This window comes from Pezoporus wallicus, unplaced genomic scaffold (genome assembly GCF_028554395.1).
Source record: "Pezoporus wallicus isolate ANWC-B61680 ecotype Strahan unplaced genomic scaffold, APGP_CSIRO_Pwel_v1 contig_3365, whole genome shotgun sequence".
Lineage (NCBI taxonomy): Eukaryota > Metazoa > Chordata > Aves > Psittaciformes > Psittacidae > Pezoporus > Pezoporus wallicus.
This window is the reverse complement of record NW_026640883.1, coordinates 2,150,015-2,173,634: the sequence shown is the minus strand read 5'-3', so window position 1 is coordinate 2,173,634 and position 23,620 is coordinate 2,150,015. Positions and strand designations below refer to the sequence as shown.

General features: G+C 48.5%; 1 protein-coding gene across 4 annotated transcripts; it reads left to right on the top strand.

Moving 5' to 3' along the window:
• The first annotated feature begins 368 nt into the window (after positions 1-368).
• ITPRIP (inositol 1,4,5-trisphosphate receptor interacting protein) lies at positions 369-22,930 on the top strand. 4 transcript variants are annotated; one of them, XM_057420994.1, is made up of 4 exons: positions 369-633; positions 4,314-4,502; positions 4,605-4,715; positions 20,979-22,930. In XM_057420994.1, the coding sequence occupies exon 4, from the start codon at positions 20,987-20,989 to the stop codon at positions 22,634-22,636; it is 1,650 nt and encodes a 549-aa protein (XP_057276977.1). In that variant the 5' UTR covers positions 369-633; positions 4,314-4,502; positions 4,605-4,715; positions 20,979-20,986; the 3' UTR covers positions 22,637-22,930. The 4 variants fall into 4 exon arrangements, with proteins under 4 accessions (XP_057276977.1, XP_057276978.1, XP_057276979.1 ...); XM_057420995.1 differs by lacking the exon at positions 4,314-4,502; XM_057420996.1 differs by lacking the exon at positions 369-633 and having other exon boundaries at positions 3,858-4,502; positions 4,605-4,711; positions 20,974-22,930.
• Positions 22,931-23,620: the final 690 nt, after the last annotated feature.

Sequence of the window (23,620 nt, the reverse complement as noted above, 5' to 3'; positions counted from 1 at the left end):
GGGAATGGATCGGGTGCTAGGGCTGGCTCGGGTGGTTTGAAGGAGGAGAGAAACCACCCAAGAGGAAAGGGAACCCGCTCCGGCCAGGCTGGGCGGGCTCGGCACGGAGCCGAGCGGAGCCTCCGCGGGACGCCCCGACGCCGCCGCTCTGCGCCGAGCTCCGCAGATTACGGCACCCCGGCGGGGCCCAGTAAGTCTCGTTCGGGGCTGGAGGGATCCCGGGCACACAAAGGGAGGGCTCTGGCAGTGTCTGCTGCGGCGGTTTCAGAGAGAAAAGCCGCGGGGCGTCGGGTACGGCGTCCGCTTGCAACAGGTCGCGTTGGCGCGACTGGCCCCGGGTTCTCGTCCCGGAGTAACTTTTGCGTTTTGCGTGCGGTCCTTGAGCAAGTGACGCGTCTCGGCGGGTGTTGGGGCAGCGGGACGGGTCAGTCCCCGGGGCAGACGCCTGCTCCCGCCGGAGTTTGAACAGCGCTGCCGGCTTTCCTCCGGGTCCGGGCAGAAGGATACGGCTCTCAGGGGCACTGTGAGCTGCGGGAGGACTGGCCGCAGCCCCTCAGAGGAGCTGGAGCCCATGGGGAGCCTCTGCGGGACTGAGCCGTGCTAAGAAAAGACCCCGCAGCCGCCTCTATGATGGTGAGGACAGCTCGTGGTGTCCTTCGTTCAGTGGTGATCCCAGGGATGTACAGCCCATGCAGAACGCATCGTGGAGCTTCCCTGTGCCTTCACCTGTGTGTGTTTTGGGCTTGGCACAAAATTTCTTTGCCTTTCTTCTGAGATACAGCGTATGAGTACAGAGACGGAGCGATGGTTTTAGTAGAGGTGCTGTTCATGTGTGTGGGCATCTTTGTGAAGATGGCCAGTACATGTTTGTAGCTCAAATTGGAGTATGGGGTACTGGAAGTCATGGACTGTAAAACTGACACACAGAACCAGAGCCTCTGCATCTTCACTTGGCAATCTCCCACTGAAGCAGGTCTCTTGGGAACTGCCAAATTAAAATCCATCAGGAAAACAGGGTTTGTTGCTGTTGGCGTGTTATGTGGTCAGGCAAGATGAGCACCAGCAGCATCTCTAAGCAATTGTTACTGTTAACATGGATTTTTAATGAGTGCTATAGACCTAAACTATACCCAGTGCATCTCCTTCAGGCATGTGTTTGGTGTGAGCTACCAGGCAAGGCTTGAGCTGCCAGGCAAACATCGCTTGGACAAGAGAGCATCTATAGTGTAGTATGGCTTGTTTTGTGAGGTTTTTGAGTTCAGTTTGGTGATGATAATGCTCTTCTGCAGCTCTGACTAAAATGATTCTGCCTACCTTCACAGGCATCTGCTTTTAAAACCATTTTTTTCGTTAATGTACAGGAAATGGAGCATGGAAATTAGGAATGGAAACTTAAAGCCTTCCCTTCAGCCTTGTTTTCAGCACAATAGATGCTTCACGCTGTTCCCACATGGGAAATGTACATATTAAGTAAGATTGCCATAGATGTGAAAGAGATGAGTTGATTTGCCAAAGATTGGAGAGCCAATGTCAGTACTGGGATCAGCCCTGAGGGCTGCTTGGCTCCCGGCTGCTAGGTGACACTTCATCTTTTGCACGACTTTGGTGTGCAGAATGAAGTGATCTGTGTTTGCACAAGCGCATCTGCAAGGAAGAAATTATCTGTGCATACCTAAGATATTGTACCTGTTTATCAAGAGCTCAGCCTGTGGCCCCTCCCCACCTAACTGCCTTCCTCTTTCTGTTGCTTGAAGCATCACAGTATACTAAGAACAGCTTCTTCTGTTTTGGTTTGGTTTCATTTTTTTTTTCCCCTACAAGTTAGACTAAATAGCCCTGGTTCGGGAGTGGGGGAATTTGGTTTTCCTTAGTGATTGTTTTGGGATGTCTGATGACTAGGGCCACCAAAGCTGCATGTTCTGCTCTCCTTTTGTTTTCTGTTGGTTCTCTCCATGGCAATAAGGGCTTCCATGTGCCTGTGCTGCACAACGTTCTCAGAGGGATGCCAGTGCTTGTGATCCTCCTTACGTGGTGATGAGTAACAGGGGAAGGGAATCTGACCCACAGAAACTTAACGTTGGTGTTCCATGAGCTGATCCAACTAATTTCTGAGTTTGTTTTTTAAGCAAAACCCATGGTTTTCAAGAGGCCAGCTTTAGGCTGGCTTTTACAACTGTCCAGCTGTCTACCTGCTGACTGTTTATCTACTATCTTGGAGCTTGCCTGCAAGTAAATTAAAGCAGATGGTGTGATATCATGAAATATGCTTAATGAGTTGTATTGTGGGGTGCTTCTCCCCTATTCCGTGCCTGATAGCTTAGATTAGTTTCCTGAGTGCAGTGGGTACACAACAAAAGGGGTGGGTGGTTTATTTTTCCAGTTGTATTGTTTTCTACTGACACATCTGCAAAACAACTGTCCTGGCAAAATCTAAGCTAAACTCATCCTATACTCACACGGTGAACATTAAGAAGCAGTTGTCCTGGGGAGCACTGGTGAAGTATATAAACTCCATGAAGAGTCTGCAAGACTGTCCTGTCCTGCACATTCTGCTCGGCAATTGCAATCCATAGCAATGGTGCAATGAAGAAGGGAGCTGAAAAAAAGCTCCTGGCTTGTTCCCTCAGATCCCCTTTAGAATGGGCTGTTGGGTGGGCCAGCTTTTTCTCTCCCAAGTGTGATTATAATCCATTTATAGTGAGGAAAAGCAGGTTTGCTGCCAGACAGCATACTTTCCATCAGCAAATGTAATTGCTAGGTAGTGGAGAGAGGTAAAGACTCTGGTTTTCAGGCGGGAGGGAAAGTGGCCAGGGTGTGTGCATCCTTGTGTGCCCAACCATGAATTCCAGGTTTTGCAGGGACATGGGCTCAGCTGTGTAAGCAGAACCTGCCCGTTCACCCTTGGCATGGGTAATAGGAAGGGAGGCAGGTAGCCAGGTCTCAAGCAGCTTTAGGGATGGATCTGGCCAGGGGTGCAGCTGCAACAGGGCTCTTTCTTAAGCTTGTTTAGATTTCCACATCGAGCCAACTTTGTCCGGCAATTCAGCAAAACAAATGGGTCTTATTATCACAACCTAAAAACCAGACTAGCAGCTGAGTATCACTGGAGCAGGGGTGGGTTTGATTTCTGGCGTGGAGAGGAGGGTCTCATGTAGGGCTGACCCACAACAAATACTGTGCTGTGTTGCTTGGGCTGCTTCTGAGGGAGTGAGAGGAGGTTTGTGCCAGTATATGAGGTTGCAGCACAGATGCACAGATGCACCCACTGCTAAGAAAGACCATTCCCTAAGGTTCAGTCAAGGTCTCTCCAACATCTATACCCAGACTTTCTCTTTGGAGATTTAAATATCATTCTAACAAGTGTGAGTACATAACTCCTGCAGCAGCAGATCAAATTCATAGCTCCTTTCCTGCAAGCAGAAGTGCATGCTATATGTAACTGGTCCCGAGCCATCATGAGACCGGGCACTGTAGGCTCTGAAGGCTGGCAAACATCCACCGGGATATAGCAGTGCAGATCCAGCCCTTTTGGAACTGGGGTCTCTTGCTCCCATGCTTGGCAGTCTGTGCTGCTGCTGGTAACATCACAGCACTGGTTGAGCAGAGGCACAAGGAGCCCTGCAGCCTGCAAAGTGCAGGGAGGTCAGGGCACAGCCCATTTGGCCTCGCAGTTGAAGACAGAAACAGAGAAGTGAAACTATCCATGAGGTCTGGTGGAGCAGGTATGTGGGAGGAAAGAGCTGATCCATCCCTCCCCAAAGGCTGCCGAAGTGAGGGGTTCAGGACAGCAAGTACACATCCACCTTAAACTAAACCCTTAAAGGACCTGGCTCAGCCCACACTATTCAGGATTTCATCAAGCTTTGGATTAAGGCAGCCAGGGGGTTTGAAGTGGTGATAGAGTTTGGTAATGAGGGCAGCAGATCCCTGCTACCCTGCCCATTTGCGTGCAGCTGGGTAATGTCCTGACTGCCTGCAACCACCTTGTTGGGCCTGTCCTCTCCTGGCTGGAGAACTTTGTTTCCTGTTTCATCTAAAATTGCTTAACTTATATCTGCTGAAATATGGTAGTTTATCTTCTGTGGTTATGTGTTTCACGTCTTCCTGCATGCTCTCAGACTTCCTGCCTCTTCTCCTGTGCTTTTTGTTTCTCATGTTAGCTTTCTAAACCCAGCTCCCCCAGCAAGTATTTCTACCTCGCAAGCTGCTTACAGCAGCTACTTGCCTTTTCTGAGACAAACCAATCCCAGACAAAATTGTCTCAGCCCTAGCATTTATGCAGCTGCTAATTTGACCCTAATCCATTTTAAAAGGAGGGTGCTGGTGGGTGAGGATGGAGTGAGAAGAGGGAGGTCTTTGCTTGCTGGTATGTCTGCAACGCTGACAGACCCATGGTGTGATTTGCAGGCTTTCCCATAGGAGAAGCAGTGGTTTAACTCTACCCTGATCGCTTCAAAGCTGATTATTTCTGGCCTCTTGAACTTTTATGATCATTTTATTAGGTAAGGGAGTGATCTTTTATCAGTCCCTAATTTAGATAACTGCATTATATACTCATCTTCTGCAGGAACTTCCTCCTCAAACAAACTCTGTGTGTTTTGCAGACTTCCTGGCTGTGTCTCAGTGGTGGGTGACTGAATCTAGTCTTCTCTGCATCACGGTGATAGTAGTAATGTGAAGTTTAATGAGCACCTGCAAATTCGTGTAGCAGGTAAGTGCCTGGGGGTCATTCTTCCTTCCAGATTTGGTGTGATTTTAAAATGATGGGCTCTCACTAGGAGATCTTGAGCCTTGCAGCAGAAATGCCAGAAGGAAAGTGGTGTGGCTCATATTGTAGTAGATGTTCCCAGCAGCAAGGGCCACACAGCATGCAAAGCAAAAGTAGCAATATTGTGACCGTTTAACTTGGAAATGGCTTCTGTTTAGATCAGTGCTAAAAGCCTCTCTTTTGGCATTCAGTTTAAAATCACTTTTATCTGACTGGTTAGAACAGTTGGCATCTAGTCATAGAGAGGGATGGCAGAAGGGAGCCAACAGGTCCAAGCTTTGCTGATAACAGCTACTGCTGCATTTGCTGCTATGCAGGAGAACTTGCCAGGGGTACCTTACCCAGTTGGAAGAATTCTAGTTCCCCCCTCATTCAGGTGTTAGTGGGGGAGCAAAGGCCTGGAGGTATCTGGAGAGCCTCCTGAAGATAAGCAGAGGCAGCCAGGTCAAAGGGAAATAGCAGCTCTTAACAAGCCAGCAATGTGTAGAGTTTTGATGTTTGTATGAAAACCCCTAAAACCCCACTGAAAGCAGAACTGCTGGGTGAAACCCAGACATGGGGCAGTGCTGCTTTGCGAGCATGTGGCAGGAGGCTCTGTGAGCAGCAGTGGTGGGAACAGGAACTGGAGCAGCCAGAGCAGCAGTCCTGGCAGCCACAATGTCCTGCTGCAGCTCTGGGTACCTGTTACTTCATTTACTCCATGTGATTTTTTTTCTCTTTCTCACTTACTCTGGATCTGTGCTGTGTTGGGTGATGTCTATCCCGTTCTTCCCATCCCAGCCAGTTCAAACGCCTGCTCTGCTCTAGCAAAGCTCAGTTCAGCATTCCCTGGCATGCTGCTCCAGCCAGCTCTGATCAAAGCTGTGAGAGCTGGCCCATTGGCATCCTCCTGTGTGTAAATTAATCTCTTTCTCTTTTTCCTTTCCCCTCACTGTCTTTCATTACTACCCTCTTCCAGAGGCAGGTTTTTCTGGCTAATCTAGTACATCATTTATATCAGTGATATTTGCCTCAAGGCAGAGGTGCTTTTTCAGCATTTATAGGGAAAATACCTGATGCACCCTATGGCTGTACATGTGGCTTGGAAAAAACAAGCATGGTGTTGGCAACGATGAGGACCATTGGGGCCAACTGTTGCAGAATTTAAGCCCTGTTAGGCAGAGTCTCCAATTCATATGGTTATTTCAGTTGCCTGGCAAAGGAAAACATACTGTTCCTTCACTTTCAAAACCAGGAGGAAGAGCACGTAGAACAGGTCACTTTTCTGCTTGGGCAGAACATTAGCTACAGGGTGTCAGCTGAGCCACCTGCGCAACCAACTGCATCTTCCTCCATGTTGCCTCAAGGGATGGTGGGTGCCGTCAGTTATAAAAATAGAGTTTGTGGCCAAACTCAAATGGAAGTGATGAAAATCAGCTTCAGGGTGCCTTGCTTTCAGTTCTTCCTAATTGCAGAAGATTCAGTGATGCTCAGGGAGCACTTGATGAGGAGTGGGAGCAAATGGTTCCCATGCTGCCTGCAGGGAGGGAAGTAGCTCCCTAGGACAAGATACTGCCTGCATGGGCCAGAATCCCAGCAGGGCTTACAGCTTGTTTTGGAGAAAGCTCATGCGGTGAGAAAGAGACTTTCCTACAGGTAGAGGTAGTTAAGCAGTAGTCTAGACTGCCTTGGGAAGCAGAAATGGAGATTTGCTGGAAGCTTTTCAGAAGTAGGCAAAGACTTGCCAGAAACCACCCGGGCACAGTGTAGGCCATGCACAGAGGCAGAAGGGGGAGACTGTATTGCTTTTAGAGATCTCTTTTTACCCTATTTTTTAAGAGTCTTTTAAATAATATTTGTAGAATATTAATATGTATCAGCGACGGAGCTAAGGAGACATTCTCAAGCTTAAACTGTGAGACTTGATGTTCACAGTCTAGTGCTTCCCAGAGGGACTTGTGGTTATGTACCTGAACCCAAAATGCTTAGATCCTAAGCTGTTTCCTCCTGGATGTTCAGGTACCTAACTGCCACTAGTTTCAGATGAGCGTTTGATTTCTAAAGGCCTCTGGAGATTTAGCAACCAAATATCTTGCGAAGGTTGGATTTTCTGCAGCACAACCACTTCTGCACTCTAGATTGCAACAACTCATTTTAATTGAAGACCCTTATCTTTTTCTCCTAGGCTAGTAGGGGCAAGGATGAGATGGGTGGCTGTCTTTTGGGTAGCTAGAATCCCATCAGCTGAGCCTCCCCTACTGTAACACAGTGACATAAATTATCTGGCTTACTAAGTGACTTAAGGACATAGAGCTTTACTGCAGTCCTACTTAGCGAGCTGGCTATGCTCAGTCTAAGTATTATGGCCACTCTCTTATGCAGCCAAAGTCAAAAGGCAGTCTGAAGGTGCTTGGCTGATGAACATCCTCTTGAGCTGCTTCATGCACTTGGAATGCATGCAGGGTTGTGATCTCAAGCTCTGAAGGAGTAACAGGAAGAAATGTCAACTGAAGTTGCAGGAAGAAATGTCAACATCCTAAGTCATCCACAACACATGCTCTTAGCTCAGCCTTGTATTTGCTGCTAGTCCTGGACACTTCAGTCTCCCATGTGGAGTTGGAAGCTGTCTTTGCTCCTCGCTAAGCTCCTTTCCTGATGCAGTGGAGGGGATTTTTGTGCTATGAGTAGGGGCCCCATAGCTATGACTCACAGTTCCCATTACGTTATAACTTAGCCTTTAAGTGTGCAGAGAGGCTGTCCCTTGGCTTTCAAACAAAGCCTTCCTTTGTTGTGCTGATGTTATAAAGGAGGCAGGCGTATGTGTTCACCCCACACATTCCAAATGAAAAACATGTGGCTTCTCAGCCTTAACATGTGTGTTTGGTACTTTTGCTACAGCAGTGCATGTTACATTGCCCTTATCCCATGGAGTCTTTTCAGAGTTTTTCTTCCCAGCATTCAGTTTAGAAACTCTTCAGGGAAAGAAAAGGTTAAAGATGTTTTCTTTTGCTGCTAAACTGAGGGGACTGAGCAAAGAGCACATGAGAATTATTAAATATGCGTGCATGTGGCAATAGGCTGGTTTCTGGAGTCATTCCTTTGGAAGAAAATGGCTCTGGGTTGGTGGCCACAGGTCACTGAAAGGATGAGCTTCATAGAAATATTGTACGGAAGCGGGCAGTTTGTTTTCTTGTATGGCTTCACTTTTTTCTTCTAATTTTTATTCATTCAACGTCATTTTGAGCAGCAGAGTTAGCCAGCAGTTCAGCAGCCAACATATTTGTGAGCGTGCGTGTGTCTTGGCAGTTCCTAGGTTTATGAGTAGCGAGCCAAGACTGGGCTTATTGCTTCCTTGTTACTTCTGTTCTTTTCTAGAGCCACCAGGTAATGGAGTTAGAGGGCCTGATTCTTCCTGCAGATAGTGGTATGCAGTGCACAGTGCTTCTGCATAGATCAGGGAGTCATCCTATTGAGAGTCAGGGAAACAGGGCATTGCAGCACCACTGCTCTTTCTTGCTCTCTCCTCCTTCCACACCCTCTACACATCGCTGCAGGGGCTTTCACAGTCTGTTTTGGGGTGTTGGGGTTTGTTGTTTTTTTTTTTATTTATTTAGGGAACTATATTGTGTTTTATAAAAAAAGCTGGGATTTCAGGCAATGGGATAAAGAACTGTTTTTCATTTCTGTGGTGATGTTTTGGCTACCATAGCCAGCTTTAAATACTGTTCCTCACAAATGTTTGAATACAACAGCTGTAACTAGTTAGCAAAACAATAGTGCAATATCACACAAGCCTCCAGTCCCATCCAGTGTTTTTGAGCCCTGTTTAAGCAGACAGAATCATAGAATGGTTTGGGTTTGAAAGGACCTTAAGGTCATCTAGTTCCAACCCCCGTGCCATGGGCAGAGATGTCTCACTCTAGACCATGTTGCCCCGGGATCTGTCCAACCTGGCACTGAACACTGCCATGGATGGAGCATCCACAACTTCCTTGGGCAACCCATTCCAGTGCCTCACCACCCTCACAGTAAAGAACTTCTTCCTTATACCTAACCTGAACTTCCCCTGTTTAAGTTTTAACCCATTACCCCTTGTCCTATCACTACAGTCCCTAATGAAGAGTCCCTCTCCAGCATCCTTGTAGGCTCTCTTCTGATACTGGAAGGCTGCTATGAAGTCTCCATGGAGCTTCTCTTCTCAAGGCTGATACTTAGGCCTGCAGGTCTCCTGATATAGGAGCTTGACTTTGTCACTGAGTCAAGACTGATGGAGTAGAAGATGTCAGATCAACCTAATTCATAGCCTTCAATGACAGCTTTTTGCTGTGTTTTTGTTCAGCATCTCAGTGTGGAAGGGTCTGGTAACTGCTGTGCTTTCTATTGTCTGTAATGTATAAGTGCTCCTTGCTACATAACTGAAACGGGACTTCATAGTTTCACATGTAAAACATAATCATTCTGCAAGTCATGTCTGAGCTGTGCCGATATCCACATGCGCTCTTCTTAGATGTGCTGCAGTGGTGTATCCCTGCTGGGAAATCAACTTTCTATTAATGCTTCCACCAACACTTTAATACCGAAGCATTCATTTTGACAGGTGTATAATATTATTATTATTATTATTATTATTAAGTTGGATGTGTAGCAATGCAGGACATATGCCTAGCTTAGGATGAGGAGAGTCAGGGTAACAACTACCTGATTTAACAACACTGGTGTGATTTCCTCCACCTTCTTGAGAATTCCATAGGGAAAAGGAGGGCAGATTTAAACAAACCTCTTGGCAATTGAACCCTCTGTATTCTGACCACCTTTCCCTGAGGTGACTGCCAGATCATAGACTCATAGAATCAGCTAGGTTGGAAAAGACCTTTAAGATCATTGAGTCCAACTGTTACCCCTGCACTGCCAAGCCCAGTACTCAACCATGCCACTGAGGGCAAACTGATCTCCCCTCGTGGCTGTCCCTCATAATCTCCAGTCACAGCCACCCCTGATCTGTACCCTTATAGTGGCCCACACTGCCACCCTTACCCCTCATGGCCACCCCTAATCTCCCCTCAAGATATCCTTTCATGGCCACCCCTGGCAGCCCATGGCTGTCCCTATTCTCACCCCACTGTCTCCCCTCACAACCACCCCACCACTCCCCTCATGATCTTCCCTCACGGCTGCCCCTGCTCTCCCTCACGATCCCCCCTCCTCTTTCATGGCTGCCCCTCCTGTCCCCTCACGATCTCCCCTCATGACTGCCCCACCTCTCCCCTCAGGATCTTTCCTCATGGCCACCCCTGCTCCTGTCTGATGATCTCACCTCTCATGGCTGCCTCTACTCTCCCCTCATGATCTCCCCTCATGGCCGTGCCTGCTCTCCCCCTCACGCTCTCCACTCACAATCTCCCCTCATGGCTGCCCCTCCCCGCTTCCCACCGACCGACATCCCTGGCGCACCCCGTCACTGGCGGGATCAACGAGCCGCGGCTGCCTGCACGTGCAGGGGGAGGTCGCGTGGCTGAGAGGGGCACAGCCATGGAGGGTCCCAGTGAGAGCGCTGGGAAGGCCAGAGAGCATCTGTGCAGAGACATCGCTCCGCATGTTGTGGCTGACAGTACCGGGCTGCTGGTGAGGCAGCAGGGGTTGTGTCCATCTGTGCTGAGGGGAGGACCAGCGATCGCCTGGGCTCCCGTCACGTTCGGTTTGAGGGGCAGGGAGCTGGTAAGGGTGGTAGGACCACTTTTATTTTTTGCTTGGTGTGTGTCTTTTCTCCCCATAGAAATAGAAACAAACCACAAACAAACAAAAAGTTCGCTCTATTCCAATTGTTTTCCTGACAATTAAAGACAAAATTTACTTGGCTTAAAAAGCCAAGCTGTTCCTGGCCGGGATCCTACCACAACAGCTCGGTATGTGGGTGGGAGCCACAAGCGCACTTCCTACCTTTCCCCTCCTGCCTCCCTCGCAGCCAGCGCTGTGTTCCAATTTGTAAAACCCCTCCTTGGCTGTAGCAGGGGGAACCCAAGGCACTGCACAGACTGCACACGTGCTGCTTGCTGACAGGAGTTGCCTGCGCAGCCGGAAAGCAAAATAACACATGCAGGCAGCAGGCAGGATGCTGAGTAACAGGCTGCTCATGCTGGTAGCTTGGTCTCATCGTCTCCATGGGCACCGCTTCTTGGGTCCAGCCTTCCAGTGGATAAACAATGCTTTGGGGGCATGACGTGGTTTTGTGTTTATTTAGTAGATAGTATAGCAGTCTTTGACAGTAGCTGCTGGCTTCTGGGGGAAGAAGAGGGGGCCAGAATCATGGCTGTATACCTGAGTGCACTGAGAAATAATAGCGGCTTGGAAATAGCTAGATAAATCCCCCACTTGCTGATGAAACTGAAAATATAGCAAGTTTTGGAAAAGAGCCCTAGAAAGAAAATAACTCCTGAGCCAGAAAGCTTTGTACTGTCTAGGATTTGGGGGTAGGGGCCCATGGGATTTCATGGCAACACTTACAAATGCATCTATGTGCAGCGAAAGCTGAGGCAGAAGGGGAGGACCTCTGAACATCTTGTGTGCTACTGCAAGAAGAAAAGCAATCTGGCCTGCTTTTACCTACACTGGTCGCTGGGAAGTTTGAACCCCTAACTGCAGCAAGGGAGAGTTAATGAGAAACGGCTTCCTGATGGCAAAGGGAGTGAATGACTGGAAGACATGCTGGAGACTCCCTGTCTTCCCCAGGGCCAGTCAAGCATTCCTCTACTTGGAGAGATGCTGGCAAAATCACTCCTCACTTGGACCTGGGACTGCACAATAGCATCTGCCTCCAGAGCACTGTCAGTGCTGCTCACATGCTTATCCACCCCGAATCCGCCTGTCTGTGGGAAGGGAGGGCTATCTCGTCCTGAACACAGGATGAGCATCACCATTTCCTTGGAAATACCTGATCTGGTGACCCGGAGAGGAAAATATTGCTTCCGAAAGTCCACAGCAGACCTGTTGGGCAGGATGTCCGACTCAGGCTGTGCGACTGACCCCCTTGGCACTGTAGCAGGCCCAGGACAGGACGTCCACGGATGTTACAAAAGGCTAACGTGTTCTCAATCAAACAGCAAAACAATAGTTATCAGGCAAGTAGCCTTGTCCAACTGCTGTGCTGTGGCCAAGCAGCTGACCTGGGGTGGAGCTTCCAGGCATGTTTTGGAAGCCAGTTGCTCTGCCGTACCTGTCTTTTGTAGTCCTGACCCAACTGGTTGTGATACCAGTCTCAACATCCAGGCCTCTGCACCTTGTGTTGGTGCACTTGGTCCTTTCCACTGGTGGCTTTGATGAAGAGCCAAAGATAGAGCCCAGTCCCACCAGTCTGTACTGAACCAACTGTGATTGTGCTAGCAACTGGAATTTGGTACTTTGTAGGACTAATTTAATGCTCAAAAAGACAAGTCAGAGCATGAGTTACAGCTGCTGTGGCTGGCACTGTTCTGTCCCAGCTTATCACACCAATGTCCTGCATGCAAGCTTAAATCGTGGGGCATGAAAGAGCAGCACAAGCTAGTGCTGCTCAGGCTCTGTATTGCATTTTTGCGGCTCCTGACTTTCCTGGCAGGGCTGCGTGTGCTGCAGCTGACTGTGTGCTCAAGAGGGAAGAGCAGGAGCCCATCCTGGCTGCCCCATGCTGTGTGATCTCTGGGTGGGCTCTGCTGGGCGCTGTCACAGCTGATGGTGGAGCAGGCAGTGGTGGTCTTCATGGCTCTGTGCAGGGCTGAGGACATGTTCTCACTGCAGCAGTGGGGTCTTTGTCCTGCAGGGCAGAAACCAGCTGAGGATCCTTATCTGAGTGTCTGAGCCTTTGCTGCCTGTCACATGTGTTAATGCGTATGCCATGGGGTGGGAAGGGTAGACTGGTGCAATAAACCTTTAGTCACCCTGGGATGTGTTTCAGTACGTGGGTACTAGCCTTGGCTGTAAGGGCCCTACAGCCCCCCTGAGGGTCCAACACCTCACCAGCCCCACCTGATGCCGTAGCTCCACCTTGCTGACTCAAGGAACATGGAAACTCTTTGTTGTGAGATGCAGTGCTGGCAGCGTTCATTACACTAGGGTGCTGGATAACCCACAGGACCCAACAAACTTGGTGCTGATGTGGGAGGAAACCTCACTCACTTCTGGTCTGAAATTCTTCACCAAAATGGGACTCCTCCTCTGCCCACCCCAGAAAATACTTTTCCAGTAAAAATGGTCTCAAGAACAAGACAGGTTTGAGTGAAGTTCTGCCAAAACCAATTTCTCAAGTCATGTGAAACCCAGGTCAAACACGGAGAGCAGCCAAATGATGAGGGCAGCAACCTCAGGGGCCGGGAAGGAGACCAAGGTTTATGTTACTGTTACTCCCTCCTGAATTTGGAGGAGAGTCTTCAAATAAGTTTCTGGCATCCCAAGTAAGTGATCAGCATACAAATGTGCTCTGTTTTTTAAATATGTCAGGGAAAAAATAAACCTGAATGTTTTCTCGTTCTCCTCAGTGCAAAAGAGGCAAAATATGAATAACATACTCCCAGCAACTAATGGCAGAGACCAGTCTCATATCTTCACCAGGGTTTTGCTTTCTATGGTGGTACCTTCATGTTTTTCTGTGAACGTCCATCCAGTATGTGTCTGTTCCTGAGGCTTTACATGTAGCAGCTGATGGAAAACAGCCTTCACCATCTATTCTGAGCCAGCAAAGGCCTTTCAGTTGCTCTGTAAACATTGATGGGTAGATGGTGGAGAAACAAAAGTGTGGTGTGGGGTTGACTAAATAAACTGCATCTTTCTTAGTGTTTGGCAGGAACGATAGCACTGACACGCATCTCTGGAATTCCCATTTCTCTTTCATTGTGCATGTTTATTGCAGTTTAGGGCATACAGTCCCTAGTAAGAGGGAACATCATTTCTTTCTGCTGCAGCCAGGCATACCTCTGAATACTTGCAGAGGTGGCAACAGTATTTGCAAACTGAAGAAAGACACAGTATATTACAAAGGGCTTTCAGCAAACCTTTTTCTTGACCAGGTCTTCATAAATGCAGCAGAAGCATCTCCAGGCTATACATTCAAGGGCCACAAGACAATTTGTTTTCTGTTATAGCAAGGGGAAGGATCATGAAGCTCCCAGAAGCTCAGTCATAAGGGAGTACAGCTGTGCTGGGCCTGTAACCCCTGGGCTTGAGACTCACATTGCCCAGTAAGCAAGTCTCAAGTGCAAGTTAGTGGCTGTTTTGGGCTATTAATCTCTCCAGTCAAAACAAGCAGTGGAGTCCTTTCCAGAACTCAAGGACCTTTACCAGAAAGAGTCTCAGAAATCGTATTTGTTCCCATGAAAGTTCTGGTTTCAAAAACTTGGCAGCTTTCAATGAAACAAGCTCCCAGCCATCTGTAGTTTCTATCATCTCTTTGAATTGCCTCTTTTCTTGCAGCCTACCAAAGCAAAGCACAATGTAGTAACCACCTATTCAGTGCCTTTTGTGTCAGCCGAATCACAGGAAGCAATCGAGTGTGTCGTAAATGATGTCTTGGCGTGTTCCAGTGCATTACTGAACTGCATTCAGGGGCTTGACTTGGGTTTTTCCAATTTAAGAATCAAAGCTTCAGCTCACTCCTTTATGGTTTATTGCTGAACACCAACCAGAGCATGTTTTGCTTCCCATGATTCAAAATTTAAGTGGAAAAAATACCGCTGTATGAGGAGCTCTTGAGGAAAGAAAAGGACCATTAGTGAAAGGGAAATACTCTCCTGTGTCTTATCAGAGAAGATAAAAGGTTATCTGAGCTCAGAGCACATGACCAGCCTACAGAGGCTAGTTTCAAACTGCTTTCTTTTCCTTTGCCAGATTGAGCAGGAGGAAAAAGGGTCTGAAGATGCTTTGGAAAAAGGTGTGAGGAAGGCTTGGGGACATCAGAAGTTGAGCTCATTTTAGCTGGAAGGGACAGGACATTACTATGGCTTTCAGCATTGTCATCTCTAAGAAGCTCATGCAGAGGTCCCCTATGGCAGGGTGGCTGGAGGGAAGGGGGAAAGCACATGCACAGGGCAGTGGCTGTCCCAGGTTGGCCCACAAGGACAACCAGATGAGCTCTGTGATGCTCCCAGGTGAGGAGGAGGTCTTGATGGCAACAACTGAAGGAAGAGCCAAGCTCTGCCCCCATGCCACATAAAACACCACTAAATAAATCTGCTTGCACTAGCATGGACTACAAGCACTGTTCATCTTCAGGGCTGACTACAGTCAAGAAACATTGTGATGGCTATTTGATGTTGTCTTGCAGTAGCCTCTGCAGATGATTTTCCCATAAGGCCATTTGTGCAGGGCCCAAGGTAGCACATGTGATGTGAAGACAGTTACTGCAGAGATACAGGCACAGCAAGTGCTGGTTTGCAGAGCTCAGCACCAGTTTTTGGCTTAAGGGGTAGCATTTGTGCTGGTGAGGAGCTCCAGCTTTGCCTGTGCTCCACTGCTAAGGGGTTGAGCATGGCTGGTGAGACAGATCTCACCTAAAGGACCATTTTCAGAACTCCAACCTGTCTTCTCTCAAGCCTTTGGCATGTCTGGTGCTGCCCAAATGTGGCAAAGGAGAAGAGTCTTTTCCAGTGGCAGCTCTCGGGCAAACCTCTCTAGACACACTCATCCCTTAGGCTTTATGATGTGTACGCAAGAGGATTATCAGCCAGCTTTCAAAGTCCCCAAGCAGAGGGTACTCTCCATCCATCACTTGACCTTAGGCAAGCCACTGCCTGGTTGTGTGAAGGCTTTATGTGCCTATGAACTTCACTTGCTTCTTCCTTTTCCTTGCAACACACTACCTATAACTGTGCTCCCGGTGAGATGGCAAACTAAACATTACTGAATTGTGCAAGAAGGGCTTTCAGATCAGCTAGTGTGAGAGCTGCCATCCTTCTGTATGCGGCTTCAGAGCACCAACTTGAACTGCATGACAGCAGGAACATCTTCCCCCTTACCCTCTTGGGCCTTCCCACATCATCTAGGACCTGCTGTGGGGCTGACTGGGATTGTCCAGCCAGGAAAGCTGCATTAGGCTTGAAAGAATGAGGCCTAATTTGCCTAGGAGCTGAGGCTGGAGGGCTGCAGGTGTTCTTGGTGAAGCCTTTGAACACACCAAGTGCTGTAGGATGCAGCCGCTGATTGTTTCTAATTAGGCAGCAGAGCCATCAGCTGCTTTTATCTCAGAGCCCTCACCAGCTGGAGAGTGGGAAGTGGTTGCCCCCTCAGTTCTCAGAGCTTTTCACAGTGGTTGTTAACCTTAAAATCAGTGCAGTACTCAAGTCACTGAAGCAGAGACTGCTATAGAAAAGTTCAGAAGGAAACTAATTCTGGTGCCAGAGACAGGTTTGAACAAGCAGCATCACATGCTGGGCAGCGAGCAGTGACAGAGCTTTGCACCAAGACAATGAGACTCCACATATCCACTTGCTTCCTGCCCTCCTCCCTTCCCTGCACAGCTTTCCTTGGTCTCTGCTTCTTTCCCTGCTTTGTGCCCATGGGAGCACAAGAGATGGGATCTCTGCACTCTCACCCAGGGAATGCCCAGGGAGCAGGGGGCGGGCAGGCTCCACTGCTTGCAGAGGTCCTGCCTGTGATGTGGTGAGGACCACAGCTCCCTCCTTCAGGGGGCCTTTGGAGCTCTGGAACTGCCACAAGAGGGTCTGCAAAAGGTAGAATGGCAGAATGGTTGGGATTGGAAAGGACCCTAAGATCATCCAGTTCCAACCTTCTGCCATGGGCAAGGACACCTCACAGAGACCATGTCACCCAAGGCTCTGTCCAACCTGGCCTTGAACACTCCCAGGGTTAGGGCATCTACAACTCGCTTGGGAAGCCTGTTCCAGTAGATTTAAGCCTATTACCAAGTCTGGACATTGTCTATACTTTGAATAAGAAAAAAAAACTGTCAGGGCCAGAAATCTGGAGAAGGTTGAAGATCGCTTTGGGAACTTGCTGTATAAAACCTCATTAATACCTGCCCTCTCTCCCCACCCCATACTTGAAATGTTGCTAAATTTGATGTGTAGATGAAACAATGATGTTTCTTTTTCTTAGTCTTCAGCTGGGAAGCATTTGGACTCTCCCTCTTCCCCACACAAAAGCTGTCTCAGCCAGAGCAAGCATAAATATTTTTATCAGACTTAAATTACTTGGGATGAAGTTAAAAGCAAGGGAAAAGAGCGGCCTTTGTTATGGGGAGGGCTGGACTGCTGCAGCAGGCAGTGCTACTGGTTTCACCTGTATTATTTAGTCTTTCCATATTAGTAAACCTGTGTTTGATGAGATGTGGGAACGCTCTGCCCTTACCACCATTGCTGCTGTTATGGCCAGACTCCGCTGACTTTGGTCACTGAGCATCATGACCCTTAAGCCTTAACTGAGGTTAGGGTTTGGTTTCCTGGTGTGAATAGCTACAGTAGCAAAAGGGCAGTTTTGACCAAGAGAACTTCCTCTGTTTAGGCTGAAAAAAAACATAATTCTGGCAAATTCATGCAACCTGAAGATGTTGTCACTTCCAGTTTCCATCCTGACTCTCTTCCAGAGGCTGATGCCTGTAGAAGATGCTGGGAGAAGAGGGTGGGTGCATGCTTCCTGATCTACTCCTGTAAAATCAGCTGGGGTAGCCTAGGCTGTCAGTGTGACCCAGAATGAATTCAGCTGAGCCAGATGGTGATGGACTTGGGGATGTCTGGCCTAACCCTTCTGCCAGCAGAGCTTTGGGGTAGGTAACCTCTGGAAGCGGTGTGCCCAGGGGCAGCTGGACATGAGAGAGTCTTGAAGGGTACCAGATTATCCTAAGGAAGCTGACTTCTTTCAGCCTTAATCATAGAATCACAGAATGGTTTGGGTTTGAAAGGACCTTAAGACCACCTGGTTCCAACCCCCCTGCCATGGGCAGGGATGCCTCACACTAGACAATGTCCCCCAAGGCTCTGTCCAACCTGGCCTTGAACACCGACAGGGATGGACCATTTACCACTTCTTTGGGCAACCCATTCCAGTGCCTCACCACCCTTACAGTAAAGAACTTCTTCCTTATATCTAACCTAAACTTCCCCTGTTTAAGTTTAAACCCATTACCCCTTGTCCTATCACTACAGTCCCTAAAGAAGAGTCCCTCCCCAGCATCCTTATGGGCCCTCTTCAGATACTGGAAGGTAATTCATCCAAGAAATTATCTGGTGACAGTAAACTTCATCTGCAGAGCCAGAGGTCTTGCAGGGCAGAGCATCCTGGTCAGGACTTCAAAAGGAGGCACCTGGCCACTGGCCATGTTATTTTTAAGCTTGGAAAGCACGTGGTCTGCAAGAGCGTAGCACTAAGGAAAGGAACTCACCAGCGCTTCCTGCCCTGCCCTGGCAGGCTGATAAAGCCCTGTGCAATGCATGGTGACACCAGTTTATTTTTAAAATGTGGCCAGGCATGGAGCTCACTGAATAACTGGAACGCCCAGCTTTGGGCACTAATTCACCTTTCATTCATTGCGTGATGAATCAAAGAGTTAATATAAATGTAAAAAGGACAAGAAAGGCCTACAGACCATCTCCAGAGCAGTATCTGCATAAGGGCATTCATCTGTGCATGCATATGGGATCTAAGAAAAAGAGTAGTTAGTAAATGTTACACAAGGGAGGGGCACATAGTGTTATCCTGAGCACTGTGTGAATTTTCTTGCTGCTTGGACAATGCACCTCAATCCTGTTCCTTTGTTATTCCAATACCAGCCCTCTTCTAAGCAAAGCTATTTGCATGCCGGAGGGTATGGTTCCCATGTACAGTAAGGGCTTACATGGAGGAAATCAAATGAAAGCCAGCAGTTTGTTGTGCAGTAATGACAACAAGGCCCACTGGGGTGGATCTGGCTTTACTGCATGCCCTTTGGAGACATAAATGTGATTGCCAGAGATGTTTTCCATCTTGCCCCGATGCCAGGACAGCAGGGTTGCTGTGGAACCAAAACACACCAGGAAGGAGCTATTGCAGGAGGAGAGAATTATAGCCCTCGGCACTTGGTGCCTCACCGTCTCTTGGCTCTCTGTGAAACAGCCTCATTCCCACAGCAGGATGAACTGGTTTGTTAGGAATGAGATTATAACTTCTGGTCTGATTGATAAGGTATTTTATTGATAGACTTTATTTCTGTAACAGAAGCCCTTCTCTCAAACACACTTCTGAAGCATTAAAAAGCAGCTGCATTAAATGTCAAAGAAGAAATACTTGTCAATATCTTGTCCTCCTGGTCTCTCCCCTGTGCTAGGACTGAGGGCTGATGTTCCTAGAAAGAGGGTGAACTTGCCATGTGTCAGCAGTGGGTGACAGCCTCAGATTGTCCTGTTCTGAGGAGGCACTTGATGGCGATGCCAGCTCTCCAGAAACAGAAATGCCACCTGGGAGGAAACAGCCCGGGCTTTAACCTAGGCACTTTCTGTTCCAGATCCCAGCAATGGGACCATGTCCCGGAAAGCAGGGAATTAAATCCTTTCTCCATGATCCCTGTGGCATGGAAAACTTTATGAAGTGAGAGGTACAAGCAGCAGAGCCAGTAAGCACACAAAGCAACTCCAAAACACCACTGCAGTCTTGGTCATGCCAAGGGCCTGTGCATGGAGTGATACGTGGGACTGTTGCTGGCACACAGCTGTCTGCAGCAAACACCATGTGTCTCACAGCCACGCTGAGGTCACTTCAAATAGGAGTGAGCTTGGCTGCAAGCACAGCTGCTAAAGGGGTGTATGGGAGAGATGGCTTAGATCAAAGCCATGGTGTTTACCAGTGTCTTCTGAAGATTAATAAACAACCCAATGCTTTTAAAACCACTGGGGTAAAGGAAACCCTTTCCAGTTCAGCAGTCTTTCTGTTTCTGACCTTTCCCCATGGTCATGAGGCATCCTGGGGGCCCAGAAGGTTTGCCACAGCCTGATCCTGGTGGTGCAGAAAGGCAGGAAGAGCTTTGCCTGTAGTACCTGCGTAGAAGCACAAACCCATAGATAGGCTTGTTATCACCCAGGTGCACATCACCAGCACTGGCAGTGAAGTTTGCTTCTATACAAGAAGGTTGTGTGGGTCCCCACATATGCATAACATGGAAGGTGGCCAGGCCAGCCCTGACTGTGCTGTTGCCATGTCTGCAATATTTGCTTTACCTTGAGGGAAAGCAGTGCTCATCTCTGGTCCTACCTTTTAATGTCTGGGGAGGTCTTGCCTGCTTCTTTCCCTTTCTGTCCTGAGAACTTTAAAGGAAGGAGGAAGGACATGCCCTCCCACACTGCCCCAACAGCATCACAGTGGGTTGACAGTAGCATGAGCCTTCACAGTTCTGTTCTTCAGCGTTAATTTGGCAAGGGGACACTTTCATCCGCACCTTTGCTGATAAAGTCTTGTCCTCGGTTCAGTTGTAACAGTTATTTTTCTTCTTAGTAGCTGGTGCTGTGCTGTGTTTTTGACTTTAGTCTGAGAACAATACTGATAACACACCAGTATTTTAGTTGTTACTAAGTAATGTTTACCCCAATCAAGGACTTTTCAGTTTCTCATGCTCTGCCAGTGAGGAGGGGCGCAAGAAGCCAGGAGGAAGCAGAGACAGGACACCTGACCCAAACTAGCCAAAGAGGTATTCCATACCACAACACATCATGCCCAGTATATAAACTGGGGGGAGATACTCGGAAGGGGCAGGTCATTGCTGGGTATTGGCCGGCAGGTGGTGAGCAATTGTATTGTACATCACTTGTGTTTACTGGGTTTTTTTTCCTTCCCCTTTTAGTTTTATATCCTCTCTCCACGTTATTTCCCTTATCATTATTACTGCAGTATGTTGTAGTAGTAGTAGTATGTCATTGTAGTAGTAGTAGTTTTGCATTATAGTTTAGTTATTAGACTGTTCTTATCTCAACCCATGGGATTTATATTCTTTCAGTTCTCCTCCCCATCCCTCCAGGAGCAGGAGGGTAAAAGGGGGGAGTGAGTGAGCAGCTGCACAGTTCTGAGTTACTGGCTGGGCTTAAACTACGACAAGTCTCCTTGGGAAGCTTGGTTGATAACTTGCAGAAACAGGCATGTGCTTAGGAGCTTCCAGACTCAAGCAGTTTTTTCAGGGTTAGAAAGAATGCCAAAGCTTTTATTTAAGAAGGGAGTGTCTCATTTTTCTTCTTGAGGGCATATACTCCAAATTGTGGGTCAATCTACCTTTCTTTCTCTCCCAGGGAAGGAACTGCCATGCCCGTGGGAATCTTCCGGGTGTGCCTAGTGGTGATTACAGCTATCGTCAACCAGCCGCTCCTCTTCCCTAAAGAGAATGGCACTGTCCCTGAGAACGTGGAAGAAATCATCCAGAAGATGAAGGAGCGGGAGGTGAGCCTTCGGCTGGAGCAGTTGCGCTTGGAGCAGGAAATTGCAGACCAGGAAGCCACACAGAAGGCTGTGGAAAATGCTGCAGAGGTAGTAGAGGGAAGTAAAGAGGAAAAGGTCCGATGGGATATGTGGACTGCCCTTTCCATGGTCATCTTCCTGCTGATCGAGCTCTGGAGGCAGGATTTCCAGGAAGGGAATTGGCAGGACACAGGAGGAGAAGAGGATGACATGGCTGTCCTGGGGAGAGCATTTAAAGGAGTGTCCTTCCCTGACAAGGCCGTCTTGGCCAGCTTCTATGAGAAGCGCATTCTGGGTACCACCGGAGACGTGGCCAGGATGCGGGAGATGGTGGAAGGCTTTGCAGATGACCTGCTGGAGGCCTTGAGGAGTGTTTGTAACCGGGATGCTGACATGGAAGTGGAGGACTGCATGGGTGTGGGGAGCATGTATGAGAATTGGAGAGTGCGTAAACCTTTTGTCTGTGATCTGATAGTGCCTTTTGCTCCCCCCGAGCCATACTGTTTTCGGTGCCAGGCCTGGTGCTCTAGCGACTCTTCTCCCCCAGATGAACAAGGTTATGGCACTATCAAGGTATGCAGGGCAGATGAGGATGTGACAGGTTGCATCTGTGACAAGACTAAACTAGGGGAAGATATGCTGTGCCTCCTCCATAGCCAAACCAATACTACAAGGCCTAGCAGTGAGATGGAAGACCTCCTGTGTTTTAAAAACACTCAATATCTGGATGCTGATCAAGTCATGAAGTGGTTCCAGATCGCAGTCACCAAGGCCTGGAACAGAATCTCTCACAAGTATGAATTTGACCTTTCTTTCAGCCTCCTGGACTCGCCAGGAGCCCTGAAGATCAAATTTAGATCAGGGAAATCGATTGCCTTCAACCTTACCCCTGTGGTGCAGTACGAGAACTCTGACGTGTACTTCATTTCTCACTTCCCTCGGGGTGGCCTGGCAGCCGAGCTCCCCTCCAGCACTCGCTGGTTCCTCACCTTTGCAGTGTATGAGAGGAGGTTCATCCAGCTCGTCTCCAAAGCGCTGCCTGCCAATGCCTGCCATGTCAGCTGCCTTCAGATCCTCTCCTTTGTCCATGGGAAGCAGTGCAGTCTCACAGGTCCAAGCGGGCTCAGCAACTACCACCTAAAGACAGTGATGCTGCATCTCCTGCAGGCATGTCCCAGTCAGGACTGGGCCCCAGAAAAGCTGGAGGCCCGTCTACAGGACATGCTGAAATACCTGGAGAAATGCTTGCACGAAAAGAAGCTCTACCACTTCTTCATTGGCAATGGGAAGGTACCAGCAGAGCTGGGCTTTCCCATCATATTCCAGAGGGCTGAGCCTCTGAACCTTTTCCGTCCCTTTGTGCTACATAGGGACGTTTACAGGAAGACAGTGGACACGTTCCATGAGATGCTCAGGAACATGTCTGCACTGATAAATGAGTACACAGTGCACATTCCCCTTGCACACACCAATGGGATCCGTAAAGAATCCCTTTAACCAAAGCCAGCGGAAGAGCACTTGTTCCTCTAAGCACAAGTCCAAAGGGCAGCTTTCTGAAGCCTCCTGGACACAACTGACTTTGCCAGTACAGCTTCTTGTCCGCAGCTGAACCGGTCCTGGGCCATGGTTTCTGCAGTAAGGGAGAGGGGATGGGGAAAGGATAGGGAAAACTGGAAGATGTGGTATAAAAGTAAGGTTCTGCTCCACTGGTGTGCTGGCTGGGTTTGATGCAGCTAAGAATATATTTTTCTATTGTGCCTCAGTCACACTGCAGTGGTGGTGAGCAGCAAATATGACTAATTTATTCAGATGCCTGCAATGCAAACTGTGGTGGTGGTGGCCAAATACTTCATTTCCTTTGGAAAGGGGAGATAAGAAAAGGGTGGAGGAATCAGAAACAGGATCTTGGGATTGCAGGGGCCTGTATGCTTGCAGACAGCAGCCTCCAAGCACAGTGTAAGACTCAGTGCTGATGTGGGGAGGAGGGTCATGCACAAGATCTGGACTGGATTGAGATCTTTAAGTCAACCACAGCTCTTTAATCAGAAGGGAACTGTAGTGATAAAAAAGTGCCTTCTTGATAGGACTTGTAGTAGTTTCAATGGCTTGTCCTGTTGTTCAGAAGCAGCCCTACACTCTGCATGTTTCTCCTCCCTGGGGAGGATGTAGCAGAGCAGGCAGCAGGGCCTGTGCCTTCAGGCCGTTTCATTGAGTCTTCCCTTTTCTTCATGGTAACATGGCTAGTGGGTTCTATTCCTGGCCATTTTCCATGGATGAATGGACAGGAACCTTTTCTACCTTAGATAAAAGAGCCATTGTTGGGTTCTGGTGTTTTGGTCTGTTTCTTTTCCTTACCTCAGGGCAGCAAGGCCGAGAACAGCCCAGAGAGAAAGGACTGCTGCAGGTTTTGCTTTTGTAAAAGAAACAGTTCTCCAAAATTATCCTGTAATGAAGCCAGTCTCAGCAGTCTGGTAGCAGGAG

Bases quoted from the DNA above. Each gene is read 5' to 3' on its own strand.
- ITPRIP (XM_057420995.1), top strand. From the start codon at position 20,987: ATGCCCGTGGGAATCTTCCGGGTGTGCCTAGTGGTGATTACAGCTATC.